General features: G+C 46.6%; 1 protein-coding gene across 5 annotated transcripts in view; it reads right to left on the bottom strand.

Moving 5' to 3' along the window:
* Positions 1-22,446, bottom strand: part of RYR3 (ryanodine receptor 3) — a 1,864,151-nt gene that overhangs the window by 780,745 nt on the left and 1,060,960 nt on the right. For all 5 annotated transcript variants that reach the window (XM_086937034.1, XM_086937032.1, XM_086937031.1 and 2 more), the window contains 3 exons: positions 14,095-14,184; positions 11,253-11,399; positions 3,557-3,619 (listed from right to left, as the gene is read on the bottom strand). In XM_086937034.1, coding sequence (XP_086793160.1) covers positions 3,557-3,619; positions 11,253-11,399; positions 14,095-14,184 — 300 coding nt within the window. The remainder of the gene's footprint in view (positions 1-3,556; positions 3,620-11,252; positions 11,400-14,094; positions 14,185-22,446) is intronic.

Below are 22,446 nucleotides of genomic sequence, written 5' to 3'. Positions count from 1 at the left end.
AACCAACTATGTAGAGGTGTCAGGTCTCATCCAGCACAATCTGGCTTTTGCGCGTCGTATAGTACAGAGTCAGCATTATTAGAGGTGACAGAAGCGATCCGGGAGTGCTTGGATGCCGGCGGGAGAGCAGCTTTGGTTATGCTAGACCTTTCAGCGGCATTGGACACTGTGCCCCACTCTCTGCTCCTTGATCGTCTACTAGAAATTGGTATTTCTGGATCGGCTCTGTAGTGGATCAGATCCTTCTTGGAAGGCCGGTCGCAGCAGGTCTCGCTTCCTCCTTGTGCCTCCGTGCCTATGCAGGTGACAACTGACGTGCCGCAGAGGTCATCACTTAGCCCCCTTCTCTTCAACATCTATGTGACTCCTCTAGTTTATCTCGCGGAGTCACTAGGGGTTAAAGGGATGGCCTACGCGGATGACACGCAGCTTCTGTTTTCCTGGAGGAAGGGGGACGAATCTGTTGGGGCAGTGCAGCACTGTTTGTCTTCTGTGTTTCACTGGCTTGCGAATGCACAGCTGAAGTGTAACAAAGGTAAATCTGAGATGCTCCTGTATGGCTCTTTCCCGACGGACTTCAGGGAAAGGCTGTGGCCTCCTGGCTTTCCCCGGCCCACTGCGGGAAAGAGTGCCGCAAAAACTCTCTGCGTCTGGTTCAATGAAAATTTGAACTTTTCGACACAAGTGAAGAACATGGAAGGGACCTGCTTTGGCAAAGAAATTGCAAGTAGTCTAATACTCGGTAGCCAGACTGCTATTGGGTTTGTCTTCTAGACATAGTGTTCGCACCCACTTGAGCAACTTGCAATGGCACCCAGTTGAATCTCGTAAAAAAATAAAAAAGCAGTCCATCACGCATCGGGCCCTCTATGGCTCAGGACCTATTTATCTTCAGAAGAGATTTGATTTTTATACACCTAGGAGACAGTTGCGCTTGTCTGATCAGTTACTAATACAGACCCCCAGGTTCAATCACCAAAGGCTCGGTGGGAGCTCCTTTGTTCAGAAAGCCGGTCTGGCCTGAAACATGTTGCCCTTGGCACTCTGGGGCACACAGGATCCATTGCTTTTTAAGAAAAAAATGTAAACGTTGCTTTTTAACTTCTGATATGTGTGCAGCTTTCTTTCTGGAGCAAGCGCCAGGACACTCTTGAGTAGCCGTGCGCTGTACAAATTAAATATAACATGACATAACATATCTTAGTCAGTGAGATTCAGGGGGTGTGGGTCTCAAATTACCCAAGTTAAGCTATCTAGCTTTAAGAAATTTCTAAAGACATGGCTGTTCTAGATGGGTGTGCCCCACTTACTTTCTCCTATAGCGCCGAGAGATCACCTCTGGGATGATTCGCTTGCTCTCTATGAATCCACAAAGTAAAGTAAAGTAAAGTTATGTTATGTTATGTTAGGGAAATTTATAGAGTGCATGGCTGCCCCAGCAACAGGGCGACCCAGCGCTAGAGGACAGGTGACCAGGAGAGATGTGGCTAGATTGAAGTGAAAAGCCAGGTATTGACCAGCTTCCCGAAAGCCCAGTGATCCTGGGTGCTGCAGGCAATCAGTGTGATGGAATTCCATAATACCGGGGCCAGAGATTTGAAGGAGCGACCTCTGGCTCTACACCGGCGGACTCGTGAGATGCACAGCAGATGAAGATCAGTAGAACGCAATGTACATACAAGTAGTGGGTGGCACTGTAGAAATGTGAAATGACAACGGTTTGGGATGGAATGTTTCCACAAGGAACAGGATCAGTACTGATTTGTAATAAGTGGGATCCTCTTTCTAAAGTGGCACAGTGGGTAAAAATTACAGGCTGGAATGCTTCAAGAGCAATTGCCACTTGTAGGTCTATTTGCAAACATTCAGCCTATCAACGTTTGGGTGTTTGAATGCCAGCAGTATTCTTGGAAACTTGAGCAGCACAGCTTTCCAAGCCTACTGCTGCTAGTGTTGGTGAAAACAAAAAAAAGTAGTACATTTGCACCCATTCAAGGAGTACTTCTATGGGTGTCGATGTAATACTCTTGTTGTAAACACATCACGGTGCGCCTGATTCACCAAGGTAACATTACACTTATGAGTAAGTTTTTGATTGTTTGCTACTCACACAGGGATTTATGAGTAGTATCTTTACGAATGAGGAGTCTCTGTACATAAACAGCCTATCTTTCCTCTAAGATACTTGTGAAAGGATAAGCAATGTGCCTTTCAGCCTAATTCATGTAGCTGAATTCGGCTCGCAAAGGGCCAGATTCTGAGAATCTGGCCCTTTGCGAGTGAGATTTTTGCATTTGGGATTCATCATCCCAAATGCAAAAATCGGTAATTGCGTTTTCGCAAATTTGCGATGGATTACATTTAAGGAATCTCTATTTGAGATTCCTTAAATGCAATTCATCATCCATTTAAAAATTGCGAAATCGCAATTTCGGGCCGCTATTTACCGCGAGGTCAAACCTCGTGGTAAATAGCGATAACTCAGAAAAATGCTTTTAAAAGCATTTTTCTGAGTTGCATGTTGCACACACACATGTCCTTTGGACATGTGTGTGCGCAACCCCTGTTCATATTAGCATTTAAGGGGTGCTACAGGGTGTCCTTTGGACGCCCCTGGCACCCTTTCAATCGCTATCTTATTTGCGATTAGCTAATTGCTAATCGCAAATAAGGAATACTCCCCATTCATTCCTATGGGCCTTTTGGCCCATAGGAATGAATGGGGAGTTATTCCTTATTTGCGATTAGCAATTTGCTAATCGCAAATAAGGAATTAGTAGGAATCGCATTTTTTTTGCATATTCCTACATGAATCCCGTTTTGCGAGTCCTTAATAGCGATTCGCTATGAATCGCTATTAGGGGCTCGCAAAACGGGAGTATGATGAATCAGGCTGTTTGTTTCCTTTCATTGCATTGGCATCTAGGTGTTAGGCCCCATATGGGTCCCAGCTAGGATAATACTTGAAAAAAAGAAGGGCTGGTGATGCTCTAAATCAGGGCTTTGTGTGTGCTCGGCTAGAAGTGAAAATAAGAAAGCCCCCTTGCTGCGTATAGGTTGCGGCAGTGACTGGAATGGAGATGTGTGGACCCTGCTGAATTGTGTTCAGGTACTGGAAGATGAAGCAAGGACAAATTCAGCATACTGGATCCCAGATCTTGTCCATAAAGAGCTACCAGAACTGGAATCAGGCGTGATACCCCTACTTTCCAGCACTGCATGCAGCCATCTGCAGGTAACCATGTCATGAGGCCCTTAATTCAGACACAATAGTCCGCTGGCCATTCAAAGCGATATGTATTGTACATGCAACTGTAAAAGATATGCTTTTTTGTGCCAAGTGCCCCAGAGGAGGCCTAGGCTACACCCCCCTTTCAGTACCTGATCACGTTGCATTGCTGACATCTTGAGTATTCCTCAGGAGTCTGTCTAGAAGATCCACCAAAGCTCACCCCATGACTACTCAGTAGGGAGCATTTTTATACCACACAGCTAAATAGTTCATCATGTGCAATACATATGTTGTTTACAAATAATCAATATAATGCAAACTAACCTGGAGCTCCCGAGACAGAACGACATTAGTCAAGTCAATTGGGCTTGGAGTGTAGCCATTTGCCTGCAATCAAATAATGAAGAAAAATAAAATGATGTTTGGTGGAGAAAGGTAATAAATCATGTCACCTCTGAGGATTACTTTATGTGAAACATAATTTTAAATATACGTGTCATATACGGTACCCTCCAATCTCTTCAGAAAACCCTGCATCTAATTGTCTTATTACAGTTTAGTTGCAGTATCACCTGTAATAATAAAAATGGTGGAGGTGCTCAAGTAAAAAGTCATTACAGCTGATCTGTGACGTCCCCATCCCTGCCAGGGCAAGCAGATGGGCCAAGTAGCAGAATTACAACTGCTACATAAACAGCGAAATGGGGACCAGCTTTCGCTCTACGAAACTGTTTGTCTGAAATGAACAGTCATTAGCAGAGAGGAGCATTTATGGGAAAACTTATTTTTTGCTCAGCTTTAGTTACGGGGAAGCAAACATCTATCTGCTTGCTACCACACATAATGAGATATAGCTTCTTCTAGAAATGAATTACATTAAACTACATCTGTGAGCTTCATTTCTCAATATTTCTTCTACATACCTGCAACTATACTCATTCTGATAAGTAAGTGGGCAGAGATGGAACTGTTTCTTACCTGTAATCCTAGTTCTCTCTTAGGGGAATCTACATTGAAATCATAAGAAGTGAATAGTCCTGCCCATGTGCGGGGATCCTGGAGCACTGCTTTAACATATATCTTCTTAAGTGTAGAGCTTAGCCTTACATCAGGAAGGCCAAGTTTTAAAATATAATTTTTTTAGAAGCGTTCTGCAGACTATAAAATAGGCTATATTGCCCAATTAATTTAATTTAGTTAAAAAAAAGACCAAATTAATAATAAAAATTTAGAAAAATTACAAGAAACTACATAATTTCTCCTTATAAATTTCTTTCACAAACCTTTTTAAAGGAAATGGAGAAGAAGTCATAGGGCACTGTAGACACATAGGCTGCAGTTACATGCATATGAAAACTGACGAGGCACCTTTAGGAGCTCACACTCCCCCAGTATTCCATCCTTCCCAGGAGGTGGCAGTTACCGCAGAACTTTTTACAGAGTGATAGAGAGGAGGACTAATGAAAATAGAACATATGTAAATTATCTTTCTTCCTTCCACTGCAGAGGGAAGGATGCTTATGATTTCAATGGAAATTCCCCTGAGCGAGAACTGGGATTACAGTTAAGAAACCTTTCCTTCTCTCTTAGGGTATCTCTATATACAATCATAAGCACTGAATAGGGTGCCAAGCCCATTTCTAAAAAGGCAGTGGAAGGGAAAAAGATGCCCCCAAAGCAAAAAAGCAAAGAGTTACTTAGGAAAGTTTGTCCTACTTGAGAGTTTGTTCTAGAGTCTGAATTGAGCCAGTAGTGTCTCGTAGAGGTGTGAACAGACCTGCATGTGGCTGTTTTACAGATTTCTGCAGTGGGGGTATTCCTTATCAAAGCAGCTGTTGCTGCTTTACCTCTGGTGGAATTAGCTTTTGGTTTACCAGTTAAGATTGTGTTTGTTTTTTGATTGCATACCAGAATGCAAGAAACTATCCACCTGGCTATATATTGTTTGGATGTGGCTAACCTGTACATAATGGGGAAAAATGAATAAACAATCGTTTGGACTAGAGTATTTTGTTCAGATAAAATGAAGACCCTTCTCACATCTAAAGTGTAGGGAGATCTTTATAGAGTCAAAAGATTCTGAAAGAATGTCAGTAGATAAATGGTTTGATTAATATGAAAATCTGAAACTACTTTGGTTAGGAAATCTGATAGAGACTTCTATCAGCAGATTTCTTGCCTTAGAATTAACCCAGTTGTCAGACAGGATCAAAAATTTGTTTTGTGTGCATTACCCCTGTGTGCCAGTAGGATGCGTGTTGCATTGTAGGTGTGGTCTGTGCCAGAAGTGATGTGCACGGTGCCTATATAGGTGCCACCCCAGCACGCAGACGCCAGGTGGATGCCAGTGGACTGGACAACTCCCAAGATATTGGCTTGGTATCTCCTCCCAGCGGGGCTATGGAGGAGGGAGCCTAATTTTAGAAACTTTCAGGGAATGGCAATAATGTGACTATGTATGATCTATATCTATACTACTATTATAAAGAGAGAACTTGCACCTTTAGGCAAGGTAAACTCGGGAACTACAGCGCCAATCTACACACCCAATACATTGTTGGAATCCTCAGGGTGTGTAGATGGACATAGGCGACTTAAAATTAAAATAAAACGTAAATTAAAAAAATTCAATTTACAAACAAAGTAATCCCCTAAAACTAGCGCCGGCCGCGAAGTAGCGCTGACCGGCCTACACCTGCGTGATGACGACATGTGGGGGGAGCGGTGACGAGCGGCGAGGAGTGGTGTGGCGGCTCAGGTAAGGCGAGGCGGGAGCCGGGACTCTGATTCAACCATAACTACAGAGGTTTTCCTATAAATAGTTGTTGGGCTCCGAGCCACCCGCCTGCTCTTGCCGCCTCCACTCTGTTCCCCCGCCTCCCTCCTTCCACTCCCCCCCCCCCCGCCCTCTCTCGCAGTCTCGGCCTCGCGGCTCTTGCTGTCATTCCATTGGCCTCGCCAGGCCTCTCTTAAAGCGTGTCTTACAAATTGAGGGATACCGAAGACTGACAGACAGACAGACAGACACTGAGCGTGTCATTTCACAGAAAACCCGCAGCGCAGTCCGTGGGGGGTACGAAGCGCCAGGGGTCCTGGGCCCTAAGAATGCATTTTTTTTTTGCTCTGCTGGTGAAACTTTATTTGTGCTTTTTTTCCCAGAACTGGTTTGACTTCCATAACAATAGGTGTCCCGGAAAAGTACCAATGCATCATCAGAGCGGGCTTGTGATGCTCTGGCCTTCGACCTCCCCTCCCGCCCTGACTTGGTGAAGGCATCTTAAGCGGTGTCAATTACACAGCTCCGCGCTCTCGCCACGGGCTCTGCCCGGCTGCACGGAGCTCTCTGCCTCGAGTGCCCCCCGCGCCTGGCCCCCGTGGAAGATACCAAACAATGGGAAATAACCATTCATCTTCGGGGGCTCCGGTTTAGCAGTCGGTTGAGCAAGCCACAGCCTGCTTGCTTTTTCACGTGAATGTGTCTGCATTTATCCATAGAGGGCGGGGTTGCCTGTAGAGCCTTATACGTGCATGTGAGATTCTGCAACAGTGCCTCGGTCACTGTGTTAGAGGTCAGGCACACGTCAGGCACTGCCTGGCATCTGTGTATTGTGTGCACTTGGGACGCAATGCATGGGTGTAAATAGGTTCCCTCAGTCGTGAAACTCGTGCACAGAGGTCGGTAGCTGACACCCGGGTGTGTTAAGGTCGGTGGGGAAGCGCTGCGGGATGTGCGTTCGTGTCAGTGCCTGGAGAGCCCAGGGCCTTCTTTGCCCACTTGAGGCCTAAACAACCCATAGCCTCGAACGATTCCTGGCAACGTCGTCCCAGGGTGACCGACGTGCCCCAGAACTACATGAAACTCTGCAGCGCCGCATTAGCTAATGGCAAGACATTGCGCAACGCCAAAGACACCCCCGTCCATTGCGCCATTCTGTGCAAGGCTTAGTTTGTACTATGCCACCGCGCACAGGCACGCGGGCAGTGGTGTTGCACAGGGACCCCGCTTTAGTGCAAGCTTCTGGCTGCCCACGACTGCCCCCGACTGCCCCGTGGTACATCACATCACAGGTGGACTTTTGAGGCGATTGCTTACATTAGCCATAGTTTGCACCTGCCCACTGTGTGTCTCTGCTTTCATTGGGCCCTAGAGGGCCGCAAAATGCCAGATCGGGGACATTAGGAGATCAGGCCTTGTGTGACATTCGAAGGGTGCTTGCACTTTCCCGACCCACCGCACCCCCTTTGCATAGAATAACGCGGGCCTGGCACTGCGCGTGCAGCGCGCTTCAGCCGTTTGGACACGTTTGCATTGTGAGAGCCCCGGGGCCAACGAAGGTACATATGGGCCATAGGACGTAAAAGCAGATCATGTTATCCAGCCCCCCTCCCCTCGGCCCGGGCCAGAGGATAGCCTCACGTGCCGCATAGACCCGGATGCTGGACCACACAGGCAAGGGGGAGAGGAGGCCACGGACACACCTGCACACTCGACTGCGCGCGTGGCCGGTGCCCACAGTCTGTGGGTGGGAGACGGCCTGGCTGGTTCGAAGTGTGCGAGGGTGGTGAGATGGAACTTGGAAGGCGTCAGTTGGTTGAAAGGAGTACCAGAAGGGACTCGTCGTGCTCTTCAGATGATCATCTGAACCCCAGAGTTGTGGACAAAAGTGAGTCAGCAGGGTGGAGGGACGTGAGGAGAATGGACAGGGAGTGGTGGTGGCTGAAGTGGATGCGGGAAGCGCGCAGGCTCGGTCCTATAAGTTTTAAGCAGCACTTGGCTTTGCAGTACTCTGACAGGTGACTGATCCAGCCCCAACCCTCGTGGCCTTCCAGAGAGACCTGACAGTGAAACATTCGCCCATCACTCACTCCATTTTACATCAGCCCGGTAGTAGTTCTGATGGGCATGCAAGGTTAAGAAGGGTTACTTCTGCAAACTATGTCATTTCAGTTTTTTACAACTTCGGGAACTGCGTCACCTTTATAAAGACTTCGACGTTTTATATGCGAGATAACGTCCTACGAAGGCAGAGTTTGCAGGGACCAATCTCTGGAAAAAAAAACTTTTAGTGTGAAAATTGTCATGCATGCAAAAGAACAGTTCTTTTTCGAATTTCTAAGTGCTTGAGGTGAGGAGTGCCAAGTTCGAGAACTTCACTAAAATTTTCGGGCCAAATTCAAAAGATGCAGACCCCTACATAAGTGACGATTGTGTGTAAGTTGTTGCAATTCCAGACCATTTTCAGGCTGACTGACTGGCATCACTTGGCGCCGAAAGGCCAATCGTGTAATCAGTGATGTAACTGATGTCTTCGCTCTATTATCACATCCACGTTTCACGCGGTGTGACAAGCGGGACAGAAAAAGACATTTTGATGAAAACAAGAAACAAAACAGATCGCCACCCCCGCCCTCAGAATAATCCCACACAACTGTTCGAGCTCAACCAGGAAAGCACATTTGGGGGCCACAAAATGGAGGCCTCTCCCAGCTCCCATTGACTGGGCCTTGGAGAGTGATGGCACAAGGCGCCCCTGTGATTGGCCGGCGCAGTGGCCTACGCCAAGGCGCCAGGCCCTGCTGACACATTGATATGGCTCTGTCAATGGAGCTTTCATAATTAGATGCAGCGCACACGTTCACAGCTCCGATGACAGAGGCCTTGTGTTAACAGCTCCACAATGGCTGCCTCGCAGCGCCGCGCGCGCTCCTCCTAGCTTTAGGGCGCTCATAAATCTGGTGCTGCTGACTCAGGCTTTTCCTCACCGTGTGTGTGCTGCTGGGATGTGTGAAGTGATGTGTGTGTATTCGTGTCCCTGATCTATCGTTGCGGTGTAGACCTGCACGTGGCCCAGGCGGCTGACGCCCATGGCACGACTGCGCGCGCTCTGCTCCTGGGACACCGACCGTACCCTTCAAGAAACCTTGAATGACGTACACCAAGGGTGGAGGGGGGAAGACAAGGCCATGGCCAATGTGCACCTTACCACCATTAGCTTTTCTTGAGGCACATGAACGCCTCAGTGATGTCATTTAACATGTGGTGAGCGCCGAGCGGGGTGATGTGTGATGTCATGAGCAGTGAATGCAATAGTTGGTGTTATTTCCTTCAGCCACCTTTTCTGTACCAGAGAACAAAATGTCCTATGGGAATTAACATGGGAAACCAATGTTTTCTAACCTGCCCTTTTACTCGGGCCCTGCTTCACGGATCAGCGTGAAACTTTCCACGAAGGAGCTGGGGTGGACGAACTTTGTTTTTAGACAGTTTCATGCAAATTCATCAAATGTTGCAAAATTGTTGCAAAAAAAACGGACCTAATTGTTAACTACACTTTGGCGACAGCCACTGTAAAATCTATATCTTCTATACTACTATTATAAAGAGAGAACAGAAACCTTTTGGCAAGGTAAACTCGGGAACCACAGCGCCAATCCACACACCCAATACATTGTTGGAATCCTCAGGGTGTGTAGATGGACATAGGCTGCATAACATTTTTAAAAAAACGTAAATTAAAGTTTAAAAACAAAGTAGTCCCCTAAAACAAGCGCCGACCGCGACGTAGCGCTGACCGCAACCTACACCTGCGTGATGACGACAGGCGGGGAGTAGCGGTGACGAGCGGCAACGAGCGGCGAGGAGTGGCGCGGCGGCTCAGGTAAGGCGAGGCGGGAAGCGGGAGGCGGGAGGCGGTCCGGGCTATGTCCGGGCGGGCGGGGGCCCGGGAGTGGCGGTGAAGTCCGGAGCGCGGCTGAGGTAAGGCAGAGGCGGGAGGCGGGCGCAGGCAAGAGGGCGGGCAGGCGGGCGGGGAGCGGTATAGGCAATGTCGGGGCGGGCGGACAGGAGGGAGGGCGGGGCCGGTATAGGCAATGTCCGGGTGGGCGGGTGCCGGTATAGGCAATGTCAGGGCGGGCGGGCGGGGGCCCGGCCGGGACTAAACAAAAGCACAAAATGCTGCCCCCAGCCCCCTTCTGCCCCGGGCAACGCCGGGGCGGGCTGCTAGTACATAATAAAATTCCATTTGGTGTATGTTAAAAACAGATTCCATGATCTTGTGAAGGAATTTAGCCTTCTACCTTCTTCCTGACTCTGGCCAGGTTCTGCGTCCAACCTCCCAGGGGGCGGCCAACTGCACACATTTATCTTCAGTGTGGAAACTGCAGTAGGGCCTGGCCTGTGGGCAAGCCCTGCTTCCAACAGCCTGCAGGCAACTAACCTCCCACGAAAGCTCTGTACGGCATGAGCTCGCCACAGTGCCAACAAACAGTATGTGGCTATCCCATTTTAATCACTTACTCACTTACGCCCTCCTTATCCCTACTTTATTTAATGTTTCCGCTATTTGCTGGACTCTCGTGAAGTCAGCGTGGCCCCTGCACTCCTGTGGGAATCCCGTGGGAGCACAGGAGTCCTGCTGACGCCCAGTGGAGTCCCTCGGAATTACAGCAACTAATTTTATTTTTGTTTTAATTTGGCCCGGGGAGCCACACGGTCCAGGGGATCTGGGTTCCCCTACCCTGCCCCATTACACCTTATATTTGTTACATTCTTGAGACATGACGGGAATCCCAGAGTCCTCAAATGGAGGCTGTAACATTTCTCCTCATTTCGTATCCTGTAAATTGCAGCGCAATCTCCCACAGGAATGGCAGGGGCCTCTCGCTGCCGCAGGAGCGGGATAGCTTACTGAAAATAGAGACCCATCAACCAATCAGATCCCTCTAGTATTTGAAGTTGTGTATTGTATGGACTCTTGCCAGAGTCCCACTAACCTAACCTTCAGCTATACATACATTTTGAACCTTAATTTCTTAAAAACTATGGAACGGGTAAAGATCTAGCTCTCTGCAAAATTCAGTGCAACTTAGTTCAGCTGTATGGGTTGTGGTGCTGTCAAAATTTCCCTATGGAAATTGGGTATTGAGACCCCCCCTTTTTTCTTGGTTCCCGTTTGACAGGCCACCCAGAATTATGCATTAGCATTGCTACACCTAACAGTACTACGTGACACTGCCTCACCTGACTGGACTGGGATATGCTCCGCAGTTTCTCTGTCTCTCGATGCTGAACCAAAGCCTCTCCCTCTTTGGTCCGTTCTAGCGTCCAACCCATGGCCAACATTGTCTTGAGAGACTCTCGGACAGGCCAGCGATAGATTTCTTTTTCCTGGTGGTGGAAAGAAGCAGAGTAGGTTACTTGACAGACAACCTGAAAACTATTTAGGCAGAAGACCAATCTGTTCCCTCTCTAATTACAGTAAGGCACAGGGATCGCTGCTTGGCATTTGCACATGCTGTCCTCAAATTGTCAGACAGTACTGGGAGCCTCTTCAAAACCTTTCCATTCCCCTCTGTTGCAAAGCTATATTATATTTATATTGAGTGTGACTCCTGCCAATTTCTATTTTGGAATTTGGTATCCTGAAGCCTACAAGCACATGTATGTGAGTGCTACCATGATTTCACAAGGCCCACTAATGAAAGATGCATGGTGTTTAAGTCTGCACAGCCTGGGGGATATAAAGAGAAGAGGGATATGACAGAGATATGCAAATTCAGTGGGTACAGGGAGGATGGCAGATTGTAGCTAAACTATTATTCCAGAACAAAATATTGTGAGAACATTGAAGGAGGTGAAAGGGTGAGTGAAGCTTTGTTGAATGAGATAGAGTGGAAATTGTATGGGAGTGCTTTCTAACAGCAGTGATGAGGGTAAAATGAAAAACCAAATGCAGAAATATAAGGGATAGAGGTTGGGTGAAGTATAAGCCTTATGTGAAAACAAAGACACAGCTGGAGACTAAGTAGAGATGCAGAGCTGCAGTATTCATGAAAATAGGCAGACAGGCAGATTAGACAGGCCTTTGGGCTATACTTTCTGACAGGACCTCTAGCTATGTAGTGTCATGTGATATAAACTTCAGGCTTTTATATGTATGACTAGCTCCTATAGGTTTCATGCTTGGAGTATTGAATCTGCTTGAATCTTAGCTCTGCATCCCCATTGCTCACACATCATCTGAATTTATGGTATCGGTAAACTTGGCAGGGATGCATATAGAGGCACATTCACTCCCAGACCCGTGCCAAGCAGAGGCAACAACTGAAATACCTTGCTGGGGCTGAAATAAGAATTGCAAGTCACTTCAGTGGCTGAGAGAGGAACCCCAGGTACACCGTAGGGCTGAGAATCTGATGGTCCACTCATCGGCTGAGAGACAGAAAGTTGGCAGTTGGCAAAGGGACTCGTCTCTTATTGCTAGACATGGTGCAGACCAACTTCTTTTGTTAAGAAACAGTTTGGGCCACTTAACTGCAATGCATCAATTCAGCATTATGACATGCAACACAATGGCTACTACTACTTAAGCCTGTCTACTAGCATCCTCAGCGAGGCTGGGCGACATATTGGTCTGTTGGTGAGAGCGAAATAATGCAGGCACCCTACAGAACATTCTTCTATGGCTAATGGTAACTCTTAATTGGCTGTTACTGCTACATCAATGTCAGTGACTCAGATCCTGCAACATAATGCAGGTCCCTTATGGTAGCTTCAGGAATGCCATAGTATTCTCATCAAGGTGGCACTGCTGGAACAGTGTCAATCTCCACATTACTTCAGATGCTACTCACCCAGTAAACCTCTCTATCAGATAGTGAGCCTTCAGGTCATCAGTTAATGGAATTTTTTGATTAGCCAATATTCAACCTCCTTCCATGTCTTCTTCTTTTTAGGTCTTCCTTGTCTTCCTTTCCGTCTATTTCTCCTTTTCCTGTGCTTCTTCTTACAATATCTCCTCAAATCCCTGCTACCCAACTTCATGTCTCCTTCCCTTCCCACCATAAGCCATCTCTTCTGTCTTCATCTTTTCCATCTCTTTCTATTTTTGCCCCTTCCTAGCCCACCAACCTTTGTTTTTCCTTTTTTTTAGTCTTCTTTAATATCTTCTTACTTCTTTGCTTCTTCCCTTCCTCGATGCATTTTGCTTCCTTAACAATTCAGAAGTCTGCCCAGTCCATGTTTTTCTTCAATTTCTTTTCTTTCTGGCTTTCTAGTTTCTTTCTTCTTTCTGTCAACCCATCTTGCCCCTGTGCTTCATATCCTATGTCCTTCCCTCTAGCCATAATTTTTTCCTTCTGCCACAGCTGTTGAGGCACCAGCACCTTTATACAGGGGCCGGTCTTTCCCCCCTAGTCTCCTTGCACCCCTGATCATCACTCACATGTAAATCTATTAACATTCTTATCTCTACAAACACCCTCAGGTGTCGTCTAGGCCTAATAGTCACTCTACAGATACCACAGAAACACTTCCATGCTCTTTACCTCTATTTAATCACCCCAATGGTAGCAGTTCTTAAACACTCTCAGATGCAGTCACATAACCCCTTTCTCGTAACAACCACTGCAAAAGTGTCTTTTACAATCTGGTCTATTTACAATCATGCCCAAGAGTGATCCCCAACTCCTGGTCTCTACAATTATACACAGGAGCTAAAGTTTCTCTACATCCACTCACAAAAGACGTCTTGGGTCTTCTAGCCTCTCAACCATCTTCCATTGGAATGACCCTGGCTTCCCCAGGTCAGGAGTTTTCATGTACAGCCTGCTCAACCAACAATCAGCCACCCCCTGATCAATTAACACTCAATCTCAGGAGTGGCACTGAAACCTGTGCTTAGTAATACACAGCAGGCTACATAGTGCAAGGCCAAGGCCTGATCTAACCGCACATATTTATCCCTTCTGTTTGCTCATATGTGTGGTCGTGTGGGTTTGATGTCCAGTGCAAAATACATATTTAACTTAAGGCTGCCACAATACCACATATGTTCTGCTTTAAACACACCCCTTGCCAGTACCTTCTCTGTTAATGTCTTGAAGGGTCGGATCAGAGGATGGGTTTTCACATTTTCATCTAGCGAAACTCCGTATTTCCACCCGCTGTGTATCTGGAAACACAGAGCACATAGACATGAATCATAAGACAAGGGATGCCAAGCCCTGCCATTCACCACTCCAAAACCAAACCTTTTACCTGCTATGTGGCAGCAGGATTTCAATTAGGAGGTTGGCACATAAATCAGGACATAGTTGCACATGCTAGTACACACCAGTCTAGTAACTGTGTCACTCGCCCTTTACTGCTCCCAACAAATCAGCATCATTGCTGGAGGGCAATTCAGAAGATCAATCAAGGGAAAAATACAAATACATCAAAGCAGGAGTATTACATATGCCCAAGAATTTGAAATGGCTTTTCCCAACTCTTGCTCCACTGTCCTACTCTCAGCATACAAGGGCTGAAAACGCGTCTTTGAGGAATGCACTCAAGATATGCTTCCTTATTGTCATTAAAAATGAAAGAACAGCTGGGGGCTGAAACATACTTATTTTAAAAAAAATGTTTTCATGGTATGAATTTTTAAAATTATGCTGGACTTCTGAAGGAAAAGTGTCTTTACATTATTTTCTTATCACATTTAGGACTGGCTTCACAGCGCAGCTGTCGCCAGATGTTACATGATCAACAGAAAAAGAGTTTTAAAAGTGAAAAGGGGTTTGGCTCCTCCTACTTGTTAATTCTCTTAACTACAGAATCTGGTTGGGGAGAAGTTGTGAGCTTCCACTGAAATAGAATGCCATCAATACAATGATTACTCCCTTCCCTAGTGGAGGGATCGCCTGCCAGATTTATAATTGGCTGCCAACCTGGTAGTCATTTATAAGGCATTGCCATAAACAGCCGTCACCTTGGTTCCTGTCAATGCATTTTGTTATTTGGTACAGAGCTCTGTCTGCAGAACAAAACAGTTTTCTTTTTTTATTTTCAAAATGAATATTCTGAAACATGATTTTTTTTAAAGAAAATGCTCCCTTTGCATGGGAGACCTCCCCAAGGGCAACTAGAGATTTTAAAGGTTTTAACTGCCCCTTACCACCAGGGTTTTCTTGGCAGTGGCGGGCAGCGAAAAGTGGCCTGTAATTCTGCCTAACTAAATTAGGGGGGCGGAACTACAGTCAGCGTTCGATGGCCATTACTACACAGGGCAATCAGAAGGGCTTAATCATAGCAGAGACAATCCCCCAGATGCATCAAGCATACATTTTGCGATTCCTTATTTGCAAAAAATAAGGAATCGCAAATAAGGAATCGCAAAATGCAATGCATCAAGAAATTGCTAAAAAAATTGCGATTTCTTAAAATTCCTTAATTGCGACTCGCAAATTGCAACTCGCAATTAAGGAATACCGCCCCATTCATTCCTATGGGCCTAGAGGCCCATAGGAATGAATGGGAAGACAATCTCAATTTCGAATCGCAAATAGCGATTTGCAAATTGAGATTGCGATTTCAAGGGTGCAAGGGTGTCCAAAGGACACCCTGTTGCACCCCTGAAATTGATCTGTGCACATATGTTGCGCACACACATGTCCTTAGGGCATGTGTGTGCGCAACATGAAACTTTGAAAAATGCACTTTAGTGCATTTTTCAAAGTTTTTGCAAATTACCATGAAGTTGTACTTCATGGTAATTTGCGTGCCCTCTTAGCGAAATCGCTATTTTTTAACCTTTAATGCATTGCATGTAAGGAATATCAATTTGAGATTCCTTAAATGCAAGTAATCGCAATTTAGCGAATTCTCAATTTGCGATTTTTGCATTTGGGATGATGCATCCCAAATGCAAAAATACCGGTCGCAAGCGGATTTTTGTTTGATGCATCTGGGCCATAGTACTCTCTGCCAGTGTTAACTCTATGGTCTGCCCGCATCTACATTTGGTGGGCAGACCTCATTGTTGTCGGTAAGAATACTCTATTGCCGTTGCGATGGAGTATCTTTGCCGCCTGTCACAATCCTTCCTAGGCCCGAATAAGAAGGGTATATTTTTGCCTGCTGTAGTTTTCTAAGTATTTGTAATTTCATGACGGTATGGCTGATGGCATGCAGACTTTTGTGCTAAATCTTTTGCCAACAGACATTTCGCTGCCCACACTGCAGCGCCTAATTAAACAATGTTGCAGAAGGAGGTGGTGAAATGCCCGAGGTTAGAGTGGAGAAAGGAGCGGGGGCATGAGAGGGCACCCCCTCTAATAAAACTTACAAAAAATTCATTCAGTCGCAGTGGGGCAAACCATGGCATCAAGGCTAAATTAGTATTTGCTCCGCAGTGAAATATCTGCAAATCATGCCTTTTGCTTGCTTTGTGGGAAAGTTTAGACTTCTTACAGCAGCACTGAGCATTTTTTTTTTAATAGTGACAACATTAAGGTAAAACCCATAGATCTGAGCTGCTTAATATTAAAGATTACGACAAAGACGGTATTCCGGACTTAATTTAAATGAGTAACATATGGTAAAACGAACAGGCTGTAAGGGTGGATTCTTATTACAGTGTGTGAAAGACTATAGAGAGGTATTTTGTTACACAGAATCTCTCAGTTCTGTAAACCACCACTAATGTGAACATTTCAGGGCCATTAGAATTATATGAACATTCCCCCAGATGCATCAAGCCCAGATTCTGCGAATTCTAAATTGCGAAAAATACCGAATCGCAATTTAGAATTTGCAGAATGGGATGCATCAAGAAAAGCGATTAAAAAAAAGCAAATCGCAGTCAACGGTAATTGCCGATTGCGATTTTCGCTAAATCGTACAAAATTAGCAGAGTCGTAAGTTTCCCATGTTGAAATTGCGATTTCGCAATTACCGAAATCGCAAATTGCGATCTCGCTAAGTGCGAGATCGCAAAAACGGGAAGTCGCATTTCGAGCACAATGATGACATCACAACCAGGAAGTAGGCAGTTCCCTCACTCATTCTGAACACAGAGCCTGAGAGTGGAAGAAGCACAGCACAGAGCTCCACCAGACACACCCTGCAGCACCACAACAGGACACACTCACTAAACCAGAATGTCCCAGGAAGCAGCAGGAAGCAGTGCACCTGGCAGAAAACGCAAAATCTAATTTTCTGAGCAGGCGTTGGAGTTCCTCATCGAGGGTGTAAGCAAGGACCATGACAGGCTGTTTGGCAAGGAATCCCGAAAGTTGCCTGAAGCCGACAAGAGGCGCATTTGGCAGCGCATCCAGTCCAAGGTGAACTCTGTTGGAGTGACCCAGCGCTCCATTAATGAGCTGAAGAAGAGGTGGTACGACCTCAGAGGTCGTGCTAAAGAGCGCATTGCAGAGAGGCTGGGGCAGCAACATGCCACGGGAGGAGGAGACCCCACAGTTGCGCCCAACACTCCACTTGAAGACCTGATGGAGGACACAATCAACCCTGCAGCCTGCGTGGGGGTCACCCGGCTGGACACCTCCCGACCCACCCAACAATCCCAATGTAAGTGCCATGCAACTGCGACCCCATCCCCTAACAATGCCCAGGCCTCCAGAGCTAGCCATTTGATAACCCCAGTAATGCAGGCCATGCACATCTGAAATACTATATTGCATTGTGGGACCTGTAGTGTGACAATAGTTCCCGGATAGCCACACACAGCCAGACCTGTCAATTGAAACATATCCCTAAAGCCAGTCAGGGAATGCAAGCCTGCATGCATGTTGCAACATCCCATGGGCAAGATACATATCATTAATCATGCACCCATTTACATCACAGGTGCTGCAGAACAACCCAGCACAGACAGCGAGGCACTTCAGATTGAGGAGAACCCTGAGGACACCGAGGGAGAGGGCCATCCTGCCCCACAACCTGGACCATCACAACCACCAGCACCAGTACCACCACCTCCCCATGCGGACAGGGCCAACCCTGCAGCCACAGGAGGACAGCAACCACCCCATGTTACACCCATGGCAGTGGTACAGGCCACACCACCACCCAGGAGGCAGACACGGTGCACAGCCACTGTGCGTTCGCAGTCCAGCACACTGATGAGGCAGTAGTGCAACGTGTCAACACGCAGGGGGAACATGTCCAAGATCCAGGGCTGGGCATAGAATGCCGGATGCTAGCTGTCCACCAAAAGCAGGCACGGCACATGGCAGCCATGCAGCTGCAGCTTTATAAGACAGCGTGCAACGTGAGCCAGCTCACGGAAAGCGTGCAGATGCTGACGGCTGCTGTCAGGGAGAATAGCCAAATCATGGTGTCACAGCAGGACATCACCCGCCACCGCCACCGCCAGCTGCTGACCCTGCTGTCAGCATACACCAGATCAAACCACCGGATTAGTAATGCGACCTCCCAACTTTCACGCCTGTCCCTGGCGATGCAAATTCAGATGGTGCAATGCTGCCAGGACGTTGCCAGGGCATTGGAACAGGTCACAACCGCTGTCCAGAATCAGCAGGAGTGTGGCCATGGCCCTGCAAGGGGGGGGGGGATGATGCCAGTGAGGGCACAGCAAGTCTCAGCAGCCTGTCCGTGCTGGTGGTAACTGAACGCCGCCGCAGCACCAGGCCCAGTGCAGCATCACGGGCCAATACTGGCGAGGAGGATGTGGAGAGGTGACTGGGTGCGTCCGGCCGGAGGCGCCAGTGATTGTATGTACTCTAGCAGCAGTGCCATGCTGATTGGATAAGCACGCCTGCTTCGCTATCATGGGGCTGTATGAGGAAATACAGTTGTCATGTATTGTGAAAAAAGAATTTAAAGAAATATTATTGTGCAAAAAACAATAAGAATTTATTTCAAACGTAAATCCGACTCATTTCATTATTTAATTTGGCATGCATGAGTGCAGTGTTGTGTGAGGGGTATGGGTGCACTAGTAATAGTTCATTGTGATTTGGTTGCGGCGCCTGTGTCCTTCTGCAGGATTCTCCCCGCGTGCATGATTCACATGTGCAGGTGGGCGGTTGTTCCCCTCCGACTCACTGCCAGAGATCTCCACAGGTATCCTCCGCTTGGTAGCAATATTGTGGAGTATGGCGCACATGGCCACGATGCGGCAGCAGACCTCAGGCTGGTATTTGAGGGCCCAACCAGTCTTATATAGGATGCAGAATCAGCTCTTTAACAGCCCAAATGTCCGTTCAATGCAATTTCTAGTGCGAATGTGTGCAGCATTGTAACGCCGTTCCTGTGGTGTGGCAGGGTTGAGGTATGGGGTGAGGAGGTACTCACGGAGGCCGTAGGCGCTGTCACCTGAATGAAAGGAGCAGAGGGTCAGTGCCTGTTATGCGCAGCTACATGGTCTCGACGTACTGTATGTGGGCATGTGTACTTACCTCGGAGGTGTCCTTTGCCATAGTCACCCCTGGCCAAGCGGGTGTGTATGCCACTGTGCCGGAAGATGAAGGAATCATGTGTGCTCACCGGGTATTGGGCCACTATGTCAGTGATGATTGTCTTTGCATTGCAGACCATCTGGATGTTCAGTGAGTGGTAGGACTTGCGGCTCAGGTACATGTACTCTGTCTCAGCGGGTGGGCAGATGTGGATGTGGGTACAGTCAATGCATCCAATTACATGGGGAAATTGCGCAATGTTGTAGAAGGCAAGCTTTGTTTGATTTAAGTCCTGTTGGGTGGTTGGGAAGGTTATGTAGTGGTGTATCCGGGTCAGCATGGTGTCCAGGAAACACCGTAGGCAGCGTCACAGTGTGCTCTGGGAAATCTCCCCTGCATATGCAACTATCCCCTGGAAGCTTCCGGAGGCCAAGAGGTGCAGGCAGCACAGGACCTGGACATGGGTGGGCACGGCATTGGTCCTCCTTGTTGGGTGCTGCATCAGGGGGTCAAGGTCTCTGATGAGCTTGTGAATCATTGCCCCATTTAGCCTGTATTTAGAGTATATCTCCTCTTCAGTCTGGCCCAGGAGTGTTATCCGCAGCTGGAATATGCGCTCCTAAATCCAGTGTTGGTTCCGGACTGCGCGCTGGAGCCTCAGCCGCCTTGCCACGATGTATAAACCTGGCATTGTGAATGTTCTCATGCGACTACTGTGTCTCCTTAAGTGTGTTTGTTTTGCTACATCCATTGTTCCTGTTTGATTTTTTTTTTTATTGAACTTCATGGTTACCACCTGGTTTGACTTCTCATTAAATTGCGACTCGCATTAAGCAATTTAGTTTTTTTCCGCAATTTGCGATGTTTGATGAATGGTATTAGCGATTTATTTGCGATTTCACAAATTAATTCGCAGAATTAGTGGAAAATTGCTATTACAGATTCGCTAAGGGGGGTCCACATTGATTCTGCGAATTTATGTTTACGAATTCGCAAATTGGTAGGTTTTTGCATCATGAATTGCGGAAGCTGCAATTGCGTTCGCAATTGCTGTTTCACAGCTATTGCGATCGCAATTTCGGTTGATGAATCTATGCCCTTGTCTTTTATTGATGATAGTTGGAATCAGGGGGTATTGGTGGAGATTCATACACAAGCTCCTCCACCAACTTTTTTAAATGGAATGTGCCTGGTCGGTAGAACCTGCAGGAGCAGCAGGGCATATTTTGTATTCTATGGTTGCAAAGAGATTCATGTGGCTAGAATTCTATATGCAGACGAAAACGTGCAGCACTTCATCACTTAATATCCTGTTGTGATTTTCTTGAAAAATTCAGCTCTTGAGGAGTTTGCCTGCAAATTGTCGACTCTAGGGGGATGAACAGCGGACCAGTAAGATCGCTGGCAATCAACTACTTCCAGATACTCTGAGCTTTGAGATAGAGTTCTGGAATTAGTTTCTCCCACTAGTTAAGATAATGATTTGTTATCTTGTTTCCTTCATGAAATAACAGGGAGTTCAATATGAAAACTGGAAAAGAAAATTTGAGAGTAAGTTGGACTGCCACTGATCTAGGAGATTGGTATGAAATGAGCTCTCCCTCCCCAACCATGAGCCTTTAATTTGCTGATGATTCATGTGCGCTCCCCATTCAAGAAGGGATGCATCCATTACTTTAGCCTGGAAATGCATAGCTTTTGGCTTTTGAGAGAGTTAGATTGTCTTTCCAGGTCCTGAGAAGTGGCACAGTTGATCCCCAAGACCAAGGTCTCAACCATAGGTATGCAAGGGGTACTAGGAAGATGAACGAAGCCGTGGACCCCAACAGAGAAGAGATCTGATGGGATGTCGGATGAAATTTCCTTGAAAGACTGCAGCACTTGAGATGGATAAAGGAAGGTAATCCCGCGGGCGATCTGTTGCTGACTGTGTATCTAGGAGCACTCCAACTAATGGATGGACAGGACCAGAACCAATGCTCAGTTTGACTAAAATATTTTTAGGCCTAAGCACAATAGAATTGGAACTGTCACGTGGAGGTGCTGTTGAACATTTTAAGAATTTGATGTTTTTACAAGCATTTGATCCATACAAGAATAAAGATTTTTTTTCTTTCTGAAGTTTCCAGCTACCACTGCCATGGCATGTATTTGAGTCCAAAGGGAAGTGTTTATATTGGTAATGATTGTTAACCATCATAAACCTCAGAAATTTTCAGTATTATTTGCCAGCAAAATATGAAAGGATACCTTCTATAACTATTACATGCACCAAGTTCTCTCGAGGCAGTTGAGGTTTCTTTTTTTTCATCCAGTTGTTTGGGATGAGAATGGAATTCTGAATTCTTGTGATGGACCTGTCAGTCGAATGATAAGATAATACGAATATATTCCTAGTCCTTTTTAAGAAGAAGGGACATTCTCTCTATGGTTGATTTAGTAACTTCTGTTGGGTTTCTGGTTTTAGTCCTTTAAGTCAGAACTAGGCAATGACTGTGGACTGCTAGGTCTGATGAATCAGCTGCAACACTGATGACTCACTTCGATAACATCATGCCATCTTGAAGTATCTTTTTTAAATCTTCCTATCACTATAGGGAGGATTTTAACAAACTGCATATTTCACAAGATGGAAAGATTTTATAGCAGCTGCAGAGGTTCCACAGCGTCTACAGCCAACACCATCCACTTCCCTCTTTTCCTTTTCAGGAGGCCCAGTAGATGCTGGTGAAGTAGGAAATTGGTTACTTACCTGTAACTTCAGTTTTCCAGCATTGGTATCTTTCATAGATTCACATGCTTGAATATTCTTCCCTGTTGCCAGACTGGGAACCCTCACAGCCCACCTCATCGAGCTGTTCCCCTGACTGAGGCCTCCAACTGTCAGATGTTCTACATCACCAAAGTTTATCAGAACCATTTTGGAAGCCTCATTATCAGCGGAGGTGGTTAGGCTGCATGTGAGTCTATGAAAGATACCAATGCCAGAGAACTGGAATTACAGGTATGTA

This window comes from Lissotriton vulgaris, chromosome 9 (assembly GCF_964263255.1).
Source record: "Lissotriton vulgaris chromosome 9, aLisVul1.2, whole genome shotgun sequence".
Lineage (NCBI taxonomy): Eukaryota > Metazoa > Chordata > Amphibia > Caudata > Salamandridae > Lissotriton > Lissotriton vulgaris.
The sequence above is the reverse complement of the archived record's forward strand: the minus strand, read 5'-3'. Positions and strand labels throughout refer to the sequence as shown.